Genomic DNA, 22915 nt, shown 5'->3' with positions numbered 1-22915 from the left:
TGTGCATCGTCTGACAGAGGAAGAGCTGCGGTGTGAGGAGGAAGAACAAGAGGACCCGGACGGGTCTGAAACTAGAGTTAGAGGTAACCATAAAGAAAGAGCAGGAGGACGCTGTCGTTAAGTACAGCGAAGCAGGAGCTGTATATAGTTGCCCGTCGGGGCACCATAAACTGAAACTGTTACTGTTGCTAATATAGTCCCCGTTGGGACCAGCAAGTGTGAACTGTTACCCGTTTAACCCCTAAATCCCACTGACCGAGGACTGAGAGCGGTCATCCCTATTCCCATTACCTGGCCGAGGACTGAGAGCGGCCATATACCCCTTTGTAAATAGTTGCGCTTCTTAAAAGCGCCCCCTACCGGTTTTATAGGAAAACCAGTTGTCTAGAGAGACTGTCGCACTTTACCCGGTCACACGTTGCACAGTGACCGGAGGAGGAGCCAGAGGCGACGAGAATGTTTTATTTGCTAATATATGTTGTTTTATATGTTTTATATGTTTATGCAAAAATTTGTATGTTTTTGGTGTTTTGTTCTTACAGCCCGAGGACGTGCTGTGATTTGCCAGGGGGGAATGTAGCACCCTGAGGATTCGGCTGCTACAGGGGTATTGCACCTCAACCCAGAGGTGTGATATTCCACTCCCGGGTAAGGATGGAGTGTGGAACTGAGCTCGGTAGGCTGCATGCACTACATACATCCCATTTCCGAGGAGCAGACCGACGGTACTCCCACTTAGAAATGTGCAGGTACGACCGAGTCTGTTCCTGGCTGGAGTGGGAGGGGGGTGGTACATCCCAAGTAGTGTAGGGGCAGATAGGGGGAGCAGCCTGGGTAAAGATAGGAGCTCATTGGGTGCTGGTCACCTGAGCTCACACATAGAGGGTGTATATAAGGTGGGCACCATCAGAGAACAGGGTCAGTCTGTGAGTCTTTGCAGAGAAGTCAGAGGAGGAAGAGGAGCAGAGAAGCCCCAGAGAGAGAGAGTGGAGCAGAGAAAGAAAGACCCAGAGGGGGAAACAGAAGAAGAGGACTCTGAGAACCCAAATTCCATCCCCGGGTGAAGAGTCGGCATCAGGGTACCGGAACCCAAGCTGGTGGGGGCAAAAACACACCCTAGCCAGAGACCGGAGGCCGTGGGCAGCGTCTGCCACGGCCACCCACCACATCCACCCCGAAGGCATACCACGTGGAGGGTCAGGGAACCCAAGGCCAAGGGTCTCCCAACAGAAGGCCCGAGGGAGCTGGACCTGGGTGGATCAATAGTGGGGACGGCCAGAGAAAGGACAGAAGGAGAGCTCAGGGTCACGCTCCGGACTCGCTTGGGGGTTGGCTGGATCCAGGACCTGGTGGATGCAGCACGGCTCGGGAGGTCACTTGAAGCTGGAGTGACCGGAACATCAGCAGTGAGTAAATACCCTAAACTGCACTACCCGACTCTGTCTTCCTTTAACATCTATGCTGCACCACTACAACCCCCATCCTCTGCACCTGACCCCCTGAGGCTATACCCCACCCGTTGGGGGTTATACCACCAAAAGCTGCACCTACACCATCAGCCTCAGCGGACCCTGCTGCAGCGGCGGCCATAGTGACCGCAATACAACGGGTGGCGTAGTCGACAATAAAGAACTTAATAACATCTGTAGGACTGCCACATACAACTGAGTTTGACACCCTGGGCACGGACCGGGTCACAGCCACTCGGAAGACTACAACTCCCATCTGATCCGGCTCCGGATATTCCCCCTAAAGAATATGGCCCAGGGGGCGCGTCAGAAGCTGACTTGGCTACTGAAATGAGGCAGTTAACAAGCCCCCTTCACATACAGCAACTGATGATGTGCTGACACAGAATACTCTCACCAGTGTCACGTATATAAAAGCGACCTGACAGAATGCAGGACATTGATAGCTGAAGATTGGTGAAATTTCTATCCCTGGGCTCTAACCATTTTCCTATCTGAAATAGTAGAACGTGGCAGCAAATATCTCTTTACCTATAGTTCCATACATATAAAATATTGCTATTTTATTTGATGCTATTCTGAGACATATTTCATGTTTGTCCAGGCCCCTGACTATAATCTGGAGCAATAAACCTCTAGGAGAGTGCGGTTTACTTCATGCACTTTCATCTATAATTTTAAAGTCAACCTGTCATGTCCCCAAATGCTGATAACCTGCAGATATGAGGTTAATCTGCGGGTTAATAGAATTCTAATGTTGTCGAACCACCTCACTAAATGAACTTAATTCCTCCTGGGAGCTGCCGACTTTCTGCCATAGCACTTTGATAGCTTGCTCTGCACAAATATGCTGCAGAGCAAGCTGTCAATCAAAGTACTGGGGGTGTGCTTACATCCACCTCTCACTATCTACTGATTGGTCTCTGAAGCCACTCTAGAACGCCTCTATGACTGAAGCCTGGTGGCTCACTTGAGGAATACAGATTCATTCCTTCCCAGTAGCTAAGCTTTCAGTAAGGCAGACAGACAACATTGGGATGCATTGACCTGCAGATTAACTCTATATCAAGTTAATCCCTGATTTAATCAGCTGTCATGTGCCTTTAACATCTGCGGGTGGATTGGAGCTCCATCTGCGGTTCTTAACCAGTTAAATCCCACTGTCATCAATCTCTGACAGCGGGATTTAACACGCGCCAGCCGGAAGCGCGTCACAAATCCCACCAATTGGCGCCCGTCACGTGATGGAGGCGGTGCCGATAAGTTGTCATGACAGCCAGGGGTCTGCAGAACACCTCTGTGCCTGTCATTATGATACTCCTATGAACGTCGGCTCTTGGCCGGCATTCATAGGAGATCGTCATTTCTGCTATACATAGCAGTGCTGAAGCCCTTGTATGTGTAGCACAGGCGAAGAGATGATTGCAGCTTTAAGACTCCTAAGAAGACTATTAAATAAAGTAGAAAGTAAAACATTTAAAAAAAAAAAATGAAAAAAAAAGTTCAAATCACACCCCTTTTTGCCCCATTGAAAATAAAACAATAAAAAAAATTACACATTTGGTATCACCGCGTTCTGAAATGTCTGATCTATCAAAATATGAGGTCAATTAATCAGATCGGTAAACGGCGTAATGAGAAAAAAAATCTAAACGCCAGAATTATGTATTTTTGCCCGCGGCAACATTGCAATAAAATGCAATAAGAGGCAATGAAAACATCTTATTTACCCCCAAAATGGTATCAATAAAAACGTCATCTCAGGGCGGAAAAAATAAGCCCTCACCCAGCCCAGAAAAATTAAAAAGTTACGGGTCTTGGAAAATGGCGAGAAACGCAAAAACTTTTTTTCATACAAATTTAATATCTTTTTTTTTCACCACTTAAATAAAAAAATAAACTATACATGTTTGGTAACTGCGCACTCGTACTGACCTGGAGAATCATATTGCCAGGTCACATAGTGACCATGGTAAATAAAAAACCCCAAAAATAATTGTGGAATTGCACTTTTTTTTTGCAATTTCACCGCACTTGGAATTTTTTTTCCTGTTTTCCAATACACTATATGGTAAAATCAGTGGTGTCTTTCAAAAGTCCAACTTGTCCCGCAATAAAAAAAACTTGACCTGTTATCACAGTAATCGTTCTGATGAAGAGAATCATATTGCCGGGTCATTTTTACTATACAATGTACACCATAAAAACAATTCCCAAAAAATGATGTCGGAATTGCGTTTCTTTGACAATTTCTCCCCACTTGGAACTGTTTTCCAGTGCACTATGTGGTAAAATGACTGGTGTCATTTAAAAGTACAACTCGTCCTGCAAAAGGTAGGGAAATAGTTTTACAATAGAAACAGATAGAAAGCCTCTTTCACGTATTTTTAAGCGATTTTTCAGAAAATTATGTGCACGTAGTCTCAGACTATGTTTAGACACAGGTGTTCAAAAATCAATAATTTTCAAGAGTAAACAGATTCAGAAAATGTTCCTTTATTCAGAGTTTTTATTATCTTGATGAGGAAAAAAAACTGAACAGCAAAGCGGCTTAAGGGTATGTGCACACAAAGGCCCCAATTCATCAAAGCTTTAACACCAAAAAAGTGGCGTAAAAGCTTTGATATATTTCCAGTTTCTCCCAGCTCTGCCGAAATGGGCGAGTTCGGGTGAGACGGAGGCGTGAGGTCTGGCGGATAGCGCACCCCACTCGCCATACACCTTCATGATTCAAGAGCGTCCAACCCCACCAGACTCATCAAGTCCAGCAGGAAAATCACCGCTCTTGATGAATCTGGACAGAGTCTTTTTTGCTGAATTCGACGAGGAAACTCAAAGTTTTTAGGTTTTGAGGAAGATTTAGAGAGTTTCCGCTCAGTTTCAGCTCCAAAAACTCCTAAAAAACCCCCCCTCATTCTTGTGCATATAGCCAGCAATGAAAGTGAATAGTGTTTCTGAGATGATTTTTGAGGCGTTTCTTGGAGCGGATATACTGGTAAAAAATCTTTTCACAAATCTCTATGGCTTAGGCACCTTCATTTTTTCAACAAAGACCAGCCAGCAACATATGATATAATCTCCTCAAGTGGCTGGAGAAGAAGTTGTGGGACTAGAAGGAAGATAACATGAGGGAGGAGGCGGCAGCTACTGCAGACGAGGGAGGGATGGAGCAACTAGTGTACAACAAAAAAGAGAGAAGCGGAAAGAGGGGAAGAGAGCATGGTGCTGATAGGACACACGGCTGAGGTAACAGAGAAGGGCCAGTGGGCGGGAGAGCAGAGGAAGAGAGGGAGGGCGGCAGAGATGGAGGGAGTGTGTCTGTGTGTGACCTGCGACCCGCAGTAATCTGCTGCTGCAGGAATGACAGGCATTCACACTGGAGCCCTGGCTGCAGCTGGCTGTGCTGGACACGGAGCGGGGCACAGCTAACTACAGCCGAGGGGAGGACATGACACCCTGGGATTACTTCCAACGGAGCCTGAGCCCTGCCTGAGCCGGACAAAGGGCCCCTCCTGGGAGAGAAGCGATGGGTCAGACCTCCGTATCCAGCCTGTCCGAGCAGACGAGCAGCGGTGAGTACCAGTGCGTGCCCGGGGGCAGCATTGCTGTGGGCACAACTTGTATGAATGGGCAGAGGCAGCCTCCTCATCCATATGCCCTGGCACAGAGGGCTGACCTCTGCCAGGTGTAGCAAGTGTGGGCGATGTCTCATCAACCGCTGCTGCATATACTAAAGCGGTGTAACTCAATTGTAATGAATTGTGGGCACCTAATGCCAGCTGGGGTGTTTCATCATTGCCCCAATTAATAATACCAAAAGTGGCACATGAGCAAGCCACAGGGATAAACGGCTTCCTAATCATGTCATGAGCATTTTAATGGTCCATAGTGTATTGGTAAATGCCCCTGGTACTGTACTGCTATACATTATTAGTATACGTGTGTGGGTGCAGGAGGGAGGCTGCGCCATGAAATATGATCAAAGCCCATTAACTACTTCTGACCCAGGCTTTGATCCCAGCAATCATCTCTGTGGGGGTGCGCGCTGTCACCTACCAGCCACATCTGCTGTCACTAAGCTGCATTCCACCAAATTCTTGAACCATTTAGTAAACTACTGGACTTATAATAGTTATTTTAGGCAGCTTAAATTACTCCATAATCAATTATCACGATGGGGACATCTACTTTTTATTAAACCCTCCCCTTTTAAGACACAGTTCTAGAAAATGTCCCAAGATCTCTTCAGGCCCATACTCTAATCTCCATATGCCGCTGAGCACACAGTGCTGATTTCTCTGCAGTATGTTTTAGTTATTTATTCTATTCACTTTTATAGCACCATCATATTCTGCAGCGCTTTACACATATTATCATCACTGTCCCCATTGGGGCTCACAATTTAAATTCCCTATCACTATGTCTTTGGAGTGTGGTAGGAAACTGAAATATCTGGATTAAACCCATGCAAACACAAGGAGAATGAGACCGGATTACCCGGAGGAAACCCACGCAAACACAGGGAGAACAAACCAGAGTACCCGGAGGAAACCCACACAAACACAGGGAGAACAAAACCAGAGTACCCGGAGGAAACCCACACAAACACAGGGAGAATTAGACCGGAGTACTTGGAAGAAACTCACACAAACACAGGGAGAAGATACAAACTCATTGCAAATGTTGTACTTGCTGGGATTCAAACCCAAGACCACAGTGCAAACCACTGAACAACCGACATTCACTAAATGTTCATAGACATAGGGGTGGAGAACCTACAACTAGCCTTTTAATTGAAGGTTATTCATTGTATTGAGTTTGCCATTGAGAGGCTTATCTGTCCCATTCTCTGTTTGAGAATTGCTAAAAGATAAATATGGGGATTAGATGAGCACAGTCACATCCTGCAGGAAAAAAAGAAACATATTTGTGTCAGTCCCGCAGTCATTCCTGGTTATTACTTGTGTACCTTGCTGGAAACAATAGACTGTAGAAAGAAGAAAACTGATCACTTTATTGGACATGCTTGGTGTTTATGAACAACAGGTGATAAGGTGTTAATAGCATCCATAGAGGATTCCAGGAATGTGGCCCACTACTTGCTGTGTATGGCTGCCATATGCATGTTACTCTGTACATCTATCACTCCTATTTCTGCTGTGAGGCTCAGGGTTGCCTTCCCTGTGCATGTGAGCAGAGTGCTAGAGCTCTCGCTGAACTTTCCGCCAATCACTTCTGATCTCCACTGCTAGATTTCCTGTCCACTGCAGATCATGACATCAATATGTAGCAGATATGTTTCTGGGGCCATTCTCAGGCGTTCTGATGGTTGCAGAACAATGTATTATGTTTTCTAAATAAAAGGAAGGAAGTCGCCATTTGGCAGTAAAATGAATAGCAACAGCTGAAATGTTCTTTGTAGGCTTTGAAGTGCTGAAATTCGCTTATGAGGGCTCTTTCTGAAAGTAACAAAGTATCTTATGTGCATTCACAAAACAAAAAAGAGAAATGATAAAAAAAAAAATAAATGTTTACATAAGCAAATAATCTGCCTGTAAGGCTGTGTTCACATGTTGTAGTGCAGCTATGCCCACTCGCAGAGGGAGTGAGCGGATGAGTTTACAGGTAACAATTTAGTGTTACAGCAAACTTATGCACTTATTGGTGGCCTCAGCTGGACCTTGTTGTACGCCGCGAGCATAAAGAGCGCCGATGAAAGAAGCAAATGGGGCTATTTACATGCAGCAATACTCTGAAGTATATGTGGATGAATATTTATTTGTTCCCCTACGGATTCTTTATGAATGGTAGCACAAACTCTCTGTAATTGCACAAAGGGATGTGCTGCCGACAATGATTTTTACATGATCAAACCACAAACAAGCTTTTGTTCTCCATGTTTACATGATCTGGAATGAATTTTCGGATCAATGCTCATTCAGCTAGTTATTGGCCATAGTTTACCACGTATATGGGCCTTATGCTGGCTGCAATAACACTGCATTTATCTGCAGCGATCAAAGTAAAGCTGCAGTGTTTTTACTGTAAAATTTTTTTTAAAACACTACATTTTCACCGTATTTTTGCAACTTGGCAACAATATGTGAATGCAGCTTTAAAGCCCCTTTCAGGAAATCTTGGTCCCCGGGTTCAGTTTGTTACAAAAACAAACCACTCTTTACTAACCGTCCCCGGGTTTCGCGCTGTTATGTTAACCGAGATACTACCAATCATTGAGTTTAGCAGCTCTGCCCATGAACACTTGGGGTACGTGCCCACGATCAGTATTTGCAGTGTTTTGGACGCAGCTCACCTGCGCTGCGTCCAAAACGCTGCGTTGTACAGTAGAGGCACAGTGGATGGATTTATAGAAATCTCTGCTTCTACTTGACGCCGCGTAAACTCACCCGCAGCGCGGCTTTATGAGCCGCAGCATGTCAATTCTGTTTAGGAGACAGTCTTCGCAACAGAAATTTCCACAATAGAATGTACAGCATGAGGTAACTCATCATTGAACACATGCAGATTTACTTACGTGATCGGACACAGTGAAAATACGCTGCTATAGCCTGATCGTAAGCACATAGCTTTAACACCCCACCCAGAGCCGCTGGGCTCAGTGACTGGCTGCCTTGCTATCAGAGAATTAGCACTGGACCCAGGGACGATAAGTAAAGCACTTTTTTTTTTTTTTTTCTATAATTGCGCCTGTGGACAAGAATTTTCTGAAAGGCTGCATTCGCACAGGCATAACATGACTGTGCAGTTTTATAGTCATAATACATTGAGTACTGACTGCTGTATGCAGAAAAAGAATCCATTGGGAAAGGTTTTCCTGTATTCACTTGACAGGACTGGACTTTCAGCACTTAAGAAACGATGACTGTAACAATAGGAAATACTCAGTATATACATTGTTTATGTCCTACATTCAGCGTATGTGTTGGGAAAGTTCTTAGTTCATGCAAAAAAAGGGTCTGTTTACCTGACGGATCTATGGTATCCATGAGCCTGATATGTCGGTGTGACTTTTATTTCAATGGGATAAAAAATGTAGACGACTATATGTTTCTATATTGATGCATCACACCTTTGGCGTGGAAACATACTGCAGTGTGGAGGCCAGTAATCAGCAATCTGTGGCGATCCAGTTGTTGTGAAACTACAACTCCACACATGCCCATGTCAGAGCAAGCTGGGAGTTGTAGCCTCACAACTGCTAGGTTGCCGCAACTTTCTGACCCTTGGACTAGGCATACGATGGAAAATTCTCCTGATCTATACAGTTTGGATACAAGGTTCAATCCTGGTCTTAAACTGGAGTTTCTATGGATATTCTGTTAGGACTTTCTGATAGAAAATCTGCAGCAGAATGTGGTATCAAATGATGGTTCAATAGAAAATGAACTGAGGTGCATTAATTACGTTTTGTTTGTCAATTTCCGATGTAGATGGAGCACAAAGTTGTTACAGATTTTCTGAGCCCTTCAGAGGCTGCAGTGTTGACTTGGACAAGACATTGTAGGGGACTATGTAATACAGAGCATGTCAATGGGAGCCTCTGAAGCTTCAGAGAGATATATAGTAATTATTATTTTTTAAATCCCCACTCCTAATTTCCGCAGGTACGTCAACAGGCATTTGGCCTCATTCAAACATCAATGAATGTCTGATGAAAAACAGTTTTTTGCATATGTGTTTTAGATCTGACTTTCATCAGTGTTTGGTTAGTGTGTCATATTGTTGCCATCAAAGTTTCATCATTTTTCTTGTATGAAAAACAAATGGAGGTTACTCAAGCTTCTCCCAGCAAAGAAACACATGAAAAATTGACACAATTAGGATGCTCACCATGTTTTCATGAACAAGTATAAATGGATGAGTTCGATGCTTGTCTAGGATTGAAGGCGAACTTGTCTTTTTTTTTTCCCTGGCTACTATGTCCACAAAAAGATGCCGCATAAACTATAATGGGTACTGTTCTATCTGTGAAAAAACAAACAGAACCTGAATGTGGTAATAGGCGTTTGAATGAGTCCATAGGTCACATGCACACATTCAGTATTTGGTCAGTATTTTACATAAGTATTTGTAAACCAAAATCAGGAGTGGAAAAGTTATAATCGAAACGTGCACCACTTCTGCATTTCATCCACTCCTGGTTTTGGCTTACGAGTACACATGTTGAGTTTTTGATGCTGCGTAATTTTGCTGCTCACAAACGCAGCATCTTACAGCTTCAGTATGCAGAAGGGATTTATATAATATAATCTCATGCCCAATGTGCTTATTTTTTTACACAGTGTAATTTGACCTGCGGTGCGTGCTTGAAATCCAAAACATATCAATTTCTCCTTTAGGTATGCTGAGTTTTATATGCAGATTCTCCCCATAGAATTACATTAGATATGGAAGAGATGCAGGTAAAAAAAAAAAAAAAAAAACATTTGTTTTGTTAGTTTCTTTCTGGAGCAGAAATTAAAAATCATGTAACCTACTCGTGATTGTATCAATAAAGTTTTGTCAAAGCAAAATACCAGGAAGTATCAAAAACAAGGCTGCTTTATTTGAAACATGACATACAAAAACTGCAGTATCTTGTTGGTATCAAAAACCCAATAAAAAGCACTGTGGGCATGAGATTTCTATAAATCCCATAAATTTTGTGAACAGCCCCTTAGATTACAATGGTTACATGTTGTATTCATGAAAAATGCGGATAGAAGATGTACTCGCAACACAGATGTCTGAAAGATGCCTTACACCAGTGTTCCCCAACTCCAGTCCTCAAGAGCCACCAACAAGCCGTGTTTCCAGGATTTCCTTAGTATTGCACAGGTGATAACTCCATCACCTGGGTAATACTAAGGAAATCCAGAAAACATGACTCTTGAGGACTGGAGTTGGGAAACACTACCTTAGACTGACATGTCTCTCATTGTGTGTTTATCTATCTATCTATCTATCTATCTATCTATCTATCTATCTATCTATCTATCTATCTATCTATCTAATCTTGAGAGGTTGATCAGGATGGGGGGAAGCTGCAAGGTTCCAGCCTTGCACTGGTCAGCCAACATGCATTGTCTTTGGCAGGCTATTTTTAAAGTATATTTTCTGGCCATAGAGTAAAACATACATGCCTACAGTAATGCTGCCAGTGTCTGATTCATGCTGCCCATGGTTTCGGCAGCATGATTTAGCTGACAGGTTCTCATTCCACACTACGTCTATATACTGGATAACTTGGTGCTCAATAGATAAAGGTGTGCTTAGTTCACACTTCATCACCAACCTTTTCTACATCTATAGCACCCTAGGGAATGTGTAGGACTTACTTTCACTGTGTATGTTGGTGCAGAGTACCTGTGAGATGTGTAATGTTCTGTGCGCTGTGATTCCCCTCTACATGTAGAGGTCGGCTGAGGTGAGCATGTACTGCCATGAGGAGACTGCATCCATTGATGCTTGGAATGCAGAAGAGCGAACTGTAAAAGTTTGTGCACAGTCTGTAAATTGGAGATGTTCAGGGTTAAAGTAGCCCTCCCATGAAGTTTTCCCTAACCCTGTGCATATGTGTATGTAGTGTACTGTCAATGTCAATACACTCACGGATTACTCTCTTCTCCAGTGTCCAGCGCTGTTCCGCTCCTCTTCTCAGTGACGTCACTGCTCTTGAGACTCTATAGGTCACATTGCACTCTGCATAAACCAGAAGTGTCAATCAGAAGATGTTTCAAACAAGTAATATGCACCTTCTTGTCTCTTTTCAGACAGAAAAAAAAAAACACTCAAAAGACTAAACATATTGACAGCAAAGTGGTTTTACGATAGAAATAATTAGGAAGAGTCTTTCAAATGTTTGAGAGTTTTCAGGCATTTTCTGGAGCAGACCCGCTCCAAAAAACTCCTCAATAAACTAATAGTGCACATAACTTTATATGGGTAAGTTCCCACAATGAGTTCTTGGTGCCCTTTTGATGCTGTGTATTTTTCACTGCGCAAAAAAACACAGCAACTTACAGTTTCAGCTAAATAATGGGATTTATAGAAATCTCATGCCCACAGTGCTTTTTATTTTATTGCATTTTTGATACTACGGTTTTTGTATCTTGTTGGTATGTCATTTTTTATATAAAGCTGCTCTGTTTTGATACTTTCTGGTATTCGGCTTTGACAAAACTTTATTGATACAGTCATGAGTGGGTAACATGCATCTTTAGTTTCTTTCCGGAGCAGAAATGAACTAAAAACATGTGTTTTTACAAATACTGAGGTAAAATACTCGCCAAATACTCAACGTGTGCAAAAATAATATCAAAAACTTATCATGGGAACCTAACCTAAGACAGATTAAGATAACTCAGGAATGAACTTGGCTGTCTCCATGAGTCCTATAGGAAATGAAGGGGATTGCAGCACACATGCATATTCAGTTCAGGGCTGTGGAGTCTGCAAGCCAAACCTCCGATTCCGACTCCCTCATACATGGCTCATGTTTAAGTGATAAATTTACTGTAGCACAGATTAATCTCAGCTAAAAGTCTAGACCCTTAGATCAGGAATAGGACAGACATTTCTAAGACCTTTCATAACTTTCCCAAATTCTTATGAAAAAAATATTGCCCACAAACTGCATTGAACTACTGTACCCAATTTATTATATATTTTAGCAGTTGGAGTTGGTCCATTTTATACCAGCTCCACCAAAATGGACTCGGACTCCGACTCCACAGCCCTGATTCAGTTGCAACCACAATTTTAGGCCGGTTTCACACGTCCGTATATTTCCGGTACCTGAGATATCTGTGTCCGTGTGTGACAACCGCATGCCACATCAGGATCACACATACCGGCGCCTGGGAATCAGTTCTACAGTTAGCGCTGTTCCCAAGCGCCGGGTGCTGAGCACTGCCCTCATTATGGTTCCCTGCCGGCGCTGCGATCAGCACCAGCAAGGACAATGATGAGGGTAGTAGTAGTCTTTTCCCGCAGAGTCTCTGTGTAAAAGTAAGAATAAAATAATAAAATCCTTATACTCACCTGTCCAGAGATGTCCCCTGCTGTATCCATACGACCGCTGACACAGAAGTCGGGGAGAATGAGCCACTGCAGCAAGCGGGCCTCAGCTGAGCTCAGGAGCGATGTCCTGTCACTCACTGAGCGCGGCTCCTTCTACCCAGCTCCTCGGCGTCAGAGGATTACAGTGGGGAACATCGCTGGACAGGTGAGTATATGGATTTTATTTTATTCTTATTTTTACACAGGGACACTGCTGGAGCAGACTACTACTACCCTCATCATTGTCACTGCTGGTGCTGATCGCAGCGCCGGCAGGGAACCATGATGAGGGCAGTGTTCAGCACCGGCGCTTGGGAACATTGCTAACTGTACACAGATTCCCAGGCGCCGGTACGTGTCACATGTATGACACACGGATGTCATCCATGTGGTACGTTTTGAGGACCGTGCATCTGTAAGAAACGAACATGTCAAGGTGTGGAGCACACGGACAAACTGATATGTGCACAGACCCATTGATTTTAATGGGTCTGCATTTTTCAGTGTCTTCAGTACGTGGAAACTGTTACCACACGTACTGGAAACACGGACATGTGAAAAGATCCCTAAGGCTACATTACAAATGATCAGTATTTGGTGTCAAATGCAAGTAACCTATTTTACTTAATGGGTGCAGAAAATCTGCAACATCAAAAACTCACCAAATATTCATCATGAGAACGTAGCCTAAGAAAGAAAGGGTCTCCTGTGGCAAAACCCGTTTTAATTTTTTTACCTGTAAAACTGAACTTTTATTTTCCTTTAGGCTTATTTTTTTTTAACATTTGCATATTATATAACTCTTGTGAGGCACTAATGGAAAAGTGAAAAAGAGAAAACTTGCCGTGGTGGGAGTGGCCTGAACAAACATTGTTTTGTGTTGTAGTTGTGATTTCTGTATTTCCTAGACTTAAAAATCTGGGTGCTCTTCCTCTAAACGTGGCTGAGAATAAAGATTAAATATTGAAATTTTCACATTTGTTAGAAAAAGAACTTTCCTTAATTTGTTTGCGTCAAAAGTTCTGTTGAGAGTCACTGTTGTAGATTCTATCACAGTATAGTTTGATTTTTCGTAATCTAAATTTGCTATGCCCATTACGGAAAGATGATCCCATTATATTGTGTGGTCTGTCGGGGGCTGTTGGCATCGGTCATGTCACGAATCTGTCTCTTCTGTTATTTTTGATGTTTTTCTCCTATGACTGATTACTACTATGACTGTACTTCTTCCAGATATTCACATGTGAAAAATGTTGTGATTGCTAGACGTACACAAATGTGTTGTATGAAGGTATTGCTACACTACAGATACTGTCTTTTTGGTGTGAACTAAGCCACCTGGCTCTTGTGTGTTGTAACAGATGCAGATGACTTCCCTGGCATAGCACATGTGCTATGAAAGGAGAAATGCCTGGAAATCTATGGTTAAAGTATTGGTTCACGTTTTCAATAACATATTTCAGTTTACGCACATATCTAGTTATATTGTCAAATATGCAAATACTTTACTTTCCTTATTGTATGGTTCTCTCAAGTTACAGCAGGGCTGCACAAATCCCGGGAGCACATAGACCTGCTTCTGCTGTTGATGGCAAGAGGTTATCCAGAACCGTTTTATTTTTTTCTTATGGGCCTAAGAGCTTACAGGCTTACTACCTGTTGTGCCCGGCACCGATCTCTGTCGGCTCAGAGCGGTCACAGATCACTCATGCCGGAGGTTCTGCAGCTTCCACTATCGTCTCGTTGACATTGCTGTTGCTTCTCTTCCCTTCTGTTCAGTTGCTTGAGCGTGACTGCCGATGTTATGCTGATTGGCAGTCTGCTCCCTGCTACATGACTGCAGCGAGCCAGCTCTCAATCAGCTTTACATCGGCAGTCACGCCTCCTCTCACTAGAGAGGAGGAAGAGCTGCTCTGTTGAACTGAAGCAACAGACTTGCCGGGAGGAACGGTCTGTGATCACTCTGAGGCTATGTGCCCACGATGCAGAAATGCTCTGGATTTTTCCTGAGCGTTTCTGCATCTCCCTGGCAGAAAAAAACGCATGCAGATTTTACATGCGTTTTTATTGCCAGGGACAAGCGGAAATGAAGCGTTCTTCACATGCGGGTTGTCAAACGCTTTCCAAGCGATTTTTAGCATCACTTGGAAAGTGCTTTACAACTTGGTCACACAATATAAATCCATGCAAACAGCAACCGGCATGGATTTATATACCGTGACCAAGTTAATAGTTGAAAAAAAAGATTAAAAATGGTAAAAAAAAAAAAAATAAAAAAAAATAATTATAATTACCTTCTGATGACCCCCGGTCTTTTCTCCGCTGCATCCGGTCTCTTGTACGGCTCGCGGTGGTGTGAAAGGACCTTCCATGACGTAATTTAGTCACGTGACAGGCCATACGACTGCCGACGTCAGCGGTCGCGTGACCCGTCACATGACTAAAACGCGAAAATCCGCAAAATAATTGGTAGTGCTGCGGATTTTTCTGCAATGATACTCCGCAGCGGAAATTTCCGCAGCATGTGCACAGCACATGCGGATTATCATTGGGGAACATGGCAGGCCTTCTACCAAGCGTTTTTTAAGCATTTCTGGAGCGGAATTGCCGCTGCAGAAACTGCCTGAGCCAGTGGCGGGAAGAGCAGTCAGGTAGTTAGCAACTACCTGCCTGTCAGTTCTTCAAGTACCTGCCTGAGAAAAAAAAAATAGTTCCAGTAAACCCCTTCAAGATGGCCATATACTTGAGATAACTGTCGTGGAAGGTTCATGTGTTTTCATTGTAGAGAAAGGAGAAAGCTGAGGTCCAAATCTCCTGCCAGCGGCTTATCTTCTCTGTGGGAAAAAAAGAAAAAAGGATCAGCCATGAAATTCAAGTGGCCTGATCCATCTCTTCCCTGAGCTCATCTGTCTGCGGAGAGTTGGGATATCTCGCACACATTAGATTGTCCTCTATTCCCACTGAATTTGACACATTAAGCCGACTTTCATCTGTGTGTGTGTGGGGGTCTTCTTATGTCATCTATAATCAGCAGAGCCCAATGCATAGAGAGCCTGGGTAGTAGCATTGCTTTTGAGGGAGAAAACCGTTATACATATGGAATACAGAGAATAGACAAAAAAGCCACCTAAGCCAAAGCAGTGTTGTAATGTGGCCATGAAACTGCCGTGTTTTGAGTTTTTCACACAATTTTTATAATTACAATATATTTTTTTGTAAAAACTGCATTTGTATTTTATTTACTTATTTTTTCTCCGTGATTCATAATGTCCGATCAAATTTACCTTTCTTGTGGGCATGTGTGCATAAGGTACTTAGGCTATGTTCCCACAAGGTGTTACAGATTTTTTTGCAGCATTTCTGCACCTATTAGGTTACTTTTTTTCATTGCGTTTTTGAGTGTTTTTTTGACGCTGTGATTCGTGTCTTTTTGGTGTGTTTTATGTTTTAGGAGTTTCGTTTTTGAAACAATGAAGTATTTGGCGTTGGCAACTTTACTGATGCAGTCATGTGTGGATTAAATGCATAAATGCACTAAAAAGACATATGCATTTTCTGCACCTAATGCAATTCTGTGGGGAAAATCCACACACAACTCAATGTACCCGCAAGAGAAATTGACAAACACACGGATTTCAAAAACACACCGCAGGTCAGTTTACATTGTGCTATAAAAAAAGCAGAGTGGACATGAGCTTTCTATAAATCCTATTCACTTTGCTGGAACTATAAGATGCTGCGTCAAGAGCACCAAAAACGTAATGTGGGAACTTAACTTTTATAAGGTAATGTGCACAATTAGTTTTTTGAGGATCTTCTTGGAGCGAGTTTGCACAGAAAACGTCTGAAAAATCTGTTAGGGTACTTTTCCACAATGAGGAGCCCCTGCAGAACAACCGTATCGCTTTCGCCCTCTTTTTGCAAATGAGCAGCCACACCTTTTTTTTTCGTTCACATGCGGATTTTCCTCATAGACGTTAGGTCTATAGGGAAAATACACATGCGTACCCGCAAGAGAAATTGACATGCTGCGGATCTGATAAAACACGCAGCATGTCTGTTTCCGCGGGTGATCTGCAGGTGCACAGAGACGCATAGTGGACATGGGATTAATAGAAATCCCATCTACTTTGCTGTAACATCACCGCAGCATGTCAATTTCTGTAGCAGAGACGCAAGTCTTAGCTGCAGATTTTGACCAATTGAATGTCCTAACATGTGGTGGATCCGCATGTACTGACAAAACAAGTGTGGCAGTAAAACTCACCATTTCGGATGCTGGTTCCTGATCGTGGGGACATGCCCTTAAACTATTGAAAGACTCTCCCTATTCATTTCTAAAGTAAAACCACTTTTCAGTCAATATGTTCAGACTTTTAAGTGTTTGTTCTTTTTCTGCTTCAGGATTTGAAAACACCTGATGGGAGAAAATAAAGTTCATGTCACTTCTTTGAAGCATCTCCTGATTGAATCCGCTCCAAACTAGGCATTGTCCAGTGAGATGACTGCAAAAATGGCTGTAGGGACAAAAACTCTTCAAAAAAAATCTCTGTGCATATGCCCTAAGGGTTTGTGCACATTAAGGTTTTTTTTTAGGAACTTTTGGAGAAGAAACTGAGTGGACCTCTCCAAATTTTTCCTCAAAAACTCAGAATTTCTCAACAACATGGAGATTTTGCTCAGTTACCACTTCAAATACTGTGCAGAAAGATTCTGCGTGCAAATATCCTAAGGATATGTTCATAGTACTTTTTTTTTTTCTGTTGTCAAAAATATTCAAATTTCAAGCAGAAGAGTCTTTGGGAATTGCTCTTTGTCTTTGGTGTTTTGTTGGTGCTTTTTTTTTTTATTATCCTGAAACGTTTTTGTTGACGTTTTGTGAGCGTTTCCTGACCTATTTGTTTTTCATGGGTGTTTTCCATAAGTCATTTTTTTGTTTGTTAGCGTTTCTTTTGGTGCAATTTTCAGGTGTTTTTTTTTTTTATTTTTTTTTTACAAAATACTGTAAACATGCCTAAGATGAGTTGGCTCCATTTAGCCAATGAAGGGGCAATACATTTTTGCTCAATACTTTAGCATGTTAGAATGTCTGTTTTCTCACAAATAGTCAGCTTTGACCAAGTCTGGTTGTTTATTTCTGCGGGGATGAAGTACTAGGGCCCTGCCAAACTCTTTTAACACTAGTTTATTACCCACAATTTGGCATGTTGGAACCTGTTTTTGCTAGATCCTTCTTTTCACTAGGGGAACTGTTGTGCTGCCTTGCCTATATATTTTTTAGAACATTTTGAGTAACTTTAGAGGATTGTCACCCAGCTTTTTTACTTAGAAGATAATATGTAAATCAAAGATATTATACAAATCATTTCCCAATGATGTACACAATTATATGGTTGTTAGAGGTATGGAATGGGCTCACAACTTGTTCCAGTCTTCTTAAACAGCAGACACTCTCGTGTAACTAGTGCAATTGTAGGTAGGTTAGATTCCTGAAGTTGAAAAGGATTTTACATGCTTAAGCTAAATTTCTGTTGTTGCTTTATCTGACTCCAGATTGCTGAATCCTGACATGTGCATTTGCATACTGTCAGGATTCTGTTCTGTTGCCTACTTGAGCAGTCATCACATAACTGCAGGTATGCTAGCTTCCCATTACTTATTGCAATAGAATATTGAGAGAAGGAGGAAAAGTTGCTAGTCAGCACTTGACTGTCAAATACTTAGTCAGGTGACAAACGCTGGAACAGGCTACTGAGCGGAATCCTGACAGTGTGCAATCTGCAGGCATATAGTGACTGCAGAAATTTAGCTGAAACCTTGGGAACACGTTTATGCCGCAGTCAATAGAAGAATCAGAATAGTGGAAAATAAAAACATTATTGCTCTTCTGAATCTGGCAATATAATCCAATTTTTTTTATTTTTGTAAACCAGGTTTTTTAATGTTTTACTACTTTTACAAGATAAAAGGGGTATTCCCAACTCCAAGATCCTATCCCAATATGTAGTAGGTGTAATAATAATATTAGCAAATATCTACAATTAGAAATGTAGTATAGGTTTTCTGATTCGCTATGTCACTTTCCTCACGGGCGGGCATTGCAGGACCTTAGGTATCCATGGTTGTGACCACTAGCAGCTAGCTAACTAACTGTGACTTTATCAGTGGACGTAACCATGGATACCCAAGGTCCAGCAATGCCTGCACATGAGGTAAGAGAGATAGCGAATCAAAAATACTATACTAAATTTCTAATTGGAGGTATTTGCTAATATTATTATTATTATTATTACACCTACTACATATTGAGAGGATCTTGGAGTTGGGAATACTCCTTTAAATTAACTACCGTATATAACTTTGGCATTGTAGTGAACAGCAACAAAAGTTTTCTGGTTTTGGAAAACCCTTGACTTCCAGCTGCAGTTTGTTTTGAAAGACAAATTTGCTTACTCACCCTCCCCGGTTACAGCACGCAGTCTCCGCCGCTGCTCCCGGTGTTTGTTGTATACAGCACTGATGTCGCGTCAACAGCTCTGCAGCCAATTGATGACCTCAGCTGCTCTGAGCAACTTGTCGTCTACTTGGGCAAAGCCGCTGAATCTCACTGATTGACTTCAGCACTGTCTATGTGATGTCACCGCTGCAGACAATAACAGACACCGGGATCAGTAGCTGAGTGCTGAATCTAGTGAGGGCAAGTAAAGCATATTGCTTATTTTAAAACTAACTGCATCTCGGGACTGCGGTTTTCCAAAAAAACTGAAAAACCCTTTTGATGCAATTTTTACTTTGTTGTGAAAGCTGTAGAAGATACCCCAAAATACAAAAGCAGAATTATTTTTCTTTCCATCGTAACCCATGAAGATTATTTTTCCCATTTTCCAAAACCTAAAATGGTAAATTTAATAAAGCCTTTAAAAACTACAAGTCGTCCTGCAAAACATTGGCGGTGGTGGTAGTGGAAAAACATAGTTTCATTTCATATTTATGATTTCTAGGTATAAAAAGCTGGGTGACCACCCTCTCTAGTGTGGGGATTCTCTTACTTTTTCCAGGGATTGCAGATCACCTTTTTCAGACTTTGTGCTCTTAGTTAAGTTACATTTTGCTGGAGCGTGGAATGGAGTGAAGAATGAAAAAACAAAACTGGAAAACCTTATAAAAAAAACAAACCAGTACTTACTGTCCGTATCTTGGATAGCGGATGACAGTGTTTTTAGATTCTTATTTTGGTCTGTAAGGTTAAGTACCCACGTAGCATTTTTGCGGCGTTTTTACGGCTGCGAAAACGCTTGTAAAACAGTCTGCCATGCAAAGCAATGTGAATTCGGATGTGCTGTGCACATGATGTGCCAAATTCGCATTGCGTTGCAAAACGCAGCATGACATTTCTACCGCGATTACGCTGCAAATTCGCGGCCATTGAAGAACATTGAAACGCAGCAAACCCGCAGGTATATGTGGATTTGCTGCGTTTCAATTAAATTCAATGGCCACGAATTTGCAGCGTAATCGCGGTGCGTGTGGTACCCGGGATGAAGAGGAGACTACAACTCCTCTTCATGCCGGCTACCACGCGGTGAAAAAAAGAAATAAAAAAGTTAAAAATAAACAACCTGTATATTCACCTCTCCGGCGGCCCCCGGTCTGCTCCTGGCCACGTCCTCTTTCCTTGACGTCCTGCGGTGTACTGTCAGGACCTGCGGTGACGTCATTTAGTCACCTGATGGTCACGCGACCGCTGACATCGGCGGTCAGGTGATGGTCGTGTGTCCATCAGCTGACTAAATTACGTCACCGCAGGTCCTGACAGTACACTGCGGGACGCCGAGGAGAGTGGACGCCGCCGGGAGCAGACTGGAGGAGACCGGAGAGGTGAGTATACAGGTTTTTTTTTTATTTTTAACGTTTTAATTCTCTTTTTTTTTTTTTACTGTTCATGCTGCATTTAAAGCATCAGTTGTTCACACATTATAAATCCATGCCGGTTGCATGGACTTATATTGTGTGACCAACTTGTCAAGCACTTTCCAAGTGATGCTCAAAATCGCTTGGAAAACTGCTTGAAAAAACGCATGTAAAAACGCTGAAAAAACGCTTCTCTCTGGCAGAAAAAACGCATGTAAATCTGCATGCGTTTTTTTTTCTGCCAGAGAGGCAAAAACGCTCCGCATCAAATCTGCTACGTGGGCACATAGCCTAAGCCTTCCTGTGTGACTGATCACAAATACTCCAGTAGATCAATAGACAAGTATTGTGTGTATTCCTCTTAAACAGTAGCACACTAAGATTCTTAACAGAAGGCTAATATGATTGCCCTTACAATCAGCACATCTGAACACTTATCTCCTGCAGATGTATCCTCATTCTCATTTAAAGCAGCCGTTGCTCCAGTGATGAATCCTAGAATTACATTTGCATGGGACTGCTTTCATGTTATTTTCAAAGATTGATTTGCAGTGTGCTAATGCACTTGTGAAGTACAGAAAGAATATTAATGATTATAACTCGGGATATCTGCACAATAGACTCTTCCTGTTATCACTTCTGTGATAAGTGTGCCAATATAGGAAAATCACAGCAAAAAAAGTGTTCTATTGAAAAAAGTGTGGCTTTGTAGGAACATTTTTAATATCTAGTGCATTCGTAGAGAAAAAAAACAGACAAAGCATAAAAAGGGAATTCATTGAACATAAATTAAAAAAGGGTATACCTGTTATAATATTAGAATCCTGTTGGTGGGCTTGTGACCTTCATTTCTCAGAAAAGCAGCGCTTCTGAGGGGAACTTCGCTGTGCAGAGGAATACTGTGAGAGAACTCCTTTATCATGTGGATGGTGTCTCAGCATTCAGACGCAATCTGTGGCATCAAATCTTATGCCATTTTATAGTGGCTGTTTGCATGGATTTATATAGTGTGTCCAAGTTGTCAAGCACTTTCCAAGTGATGCTAAAATGGTTTGGAAAGCGCTTGACAACCCGCATGTGGAAATGCAAGTGAAGAACGCTTCACATCCGCATGTCCCTGGCAGGAATCCGCATGTACAATCCGCATGCGTTTTTTCAGCCAGGGAGATGCAGAAACGCTCAGGAAAAATCCGGAGCATTTCTGCATCGTGCGCACATAGCCTACCAGGAATCAAGACTAGAGGGGTCCCTCGTGCTGGGCTCTTCATAGCAGTCTCCAGACAAATCTTTGGCTATCATTGTGTATAAGACAAAGGCAGAACTCATCGCGGAAGAGGAAAGATATCCATTCCAGCCTCCATTGCCGTCTTGAGCTGCACCATGATAGCCTTTGTGCACCATGATGGCCTTTATCCAGCATTGCTATGCCTTATAACTGCGAACAGACTGCAGAAAGTGAAAGTCCCATAGTGGGACAAAGTAAAAAATGTAAAAAAAAAAAAAAAAAAAAAATTGTAAAAATGTTTTTAAAAAATCAGATTAAAAAAATTATATTAGTACTGATAAATTTTGTAATTTTTATGTAAACAAAAAAAACCACAACGTTTGGTATCGCTGCGTCTGGAATGACCGGCCCCATAAAAATTTCACAATAGTTAAACCGTTCGGTGAACACTATAAAAAAACAAACAATAAAAACGGGGAATAAGACAATGTTTTTTTCATCATAGCCCTAAACAAAAAGTGGAATAAAACGCGATCAAAAAGATGAATGTTACCAAAAATGGTACCACTGAAAACGTCTGGCCTATGATCCAGCGGTGTCCATCTTTTTATTAGACGTGCATAAAAGTGCCGTCAGCCACAGTTTTGTGCACCTCTGAAATGAAGGACACTGCTGAACAGGCCAGACTGAATCCAGAATAAGTCTGCTGCCTCATTATAGTGAATGGATCCCTCGGGGATGTCCTCTGAATCGCGTCATTCGGCAATTTAGATGGAAACCCCGATATTAATGCTCAGCGTAGAGCACCGGATAAATGTTCTATAAAATGTTCCCGCTAAAAGCTTCAACTCAATCCAAAAAAAAGACCCCACTCAGGTCCGTAAATATAGGGACTTCCACGTTACTGATAGTACAAAGGCTCTGGAAAAGCGCTATGGCTCCTCACCCCCCTCTCTTCTGAGCCCCAGTGTGCCTAAACTGCAGTTGGCGTCCACATTTTCGGCATTTCTGTAGTGATGCACCCGTAAATTAGGTGGGTTCTAATGTCTTCAGAAGCATGAGCTGGGCACTACAGCATACTGGTCACTACAACCGCAGTTTGCAATTTTCACTCCGCATCCACTGCTATTGTTTCTAGAAAACACCTATGGAGTCAAAATCATCAATACACCTGTAGATAATTTCCCAAAGGGGTATAATTTCCAAAATGTGGATATTCTGCTCTTCCAGCACTTGGGCTCTCTGTATA

General features: G+C 42.4%; 1 protein-coding gene and 1 long non-coding RNA gene across 8 annotated transcripts in view; one reads left to right on the top strand and one right to left on the bottom strand.

Moving 5' to 3' along the window:
- The window catches only part of PHACTR2 (phosphatase and actin regulator 2), a 240027-nt gene that overhangs the window by 97744 nt on the left and 119368 nt on the right, over positions 1–22915 (top strand). For 2 of the 7 annotated variants that reach the window (XM_073671368.1, XM_073671370.1), the window contains exon 1: positions 4723–5041. The exons of 4 other annotated variants lie outside the window; for them this stretch is intronic. In XM_073671368.1, coding sequence (XP_073527469.1) covers positions 4996–5041 — 46 coding nt within the window. In that variant the 5' untranslated portion in view covers positions 4723–4995. Of the gene's footprint in view, positions 1–4722; positions 5042–22915 lie in introns of those variants that run through there. One more of the 7 variants, XM_073671366.1, reaches the window with a different exon arrangement.
- On the bottom strand, positions 9321–19087 carry LOC141258233 (uncharacterized). Its single transcript, XR_012318248.1, has 3 exons — positions 18988–19087; positions 11082–11171; positions 9321–9455 (listed from the first exon to the last, which is right to left on the bottom strand). It is a non-coding gene; the product is annotated as an uncharacterized lncRNA (long non-coding RNA).

This window comes from Phyllobates terribilis, unplaced genomic scaffold (assembly GCF_046119375.1).
Source record: "Phyllobates terribilis strain yellow unplaced genomic scaffold, ASM4611937v1 Scaffold_3__8_contigs__length_932513732, whole genome shotgun sequence".
NCBI classification, from domain to species: Eukaryota; Metazoa; Chordata; class Amphibia; order Anura; family Dendrobatidae; genus Phyllobates; species Phyllobates terribilis.
Note: the sequence above shows the minus strand (reverse complement) of the source record. Positions and strands in the feature narration are given on the sequence as shown.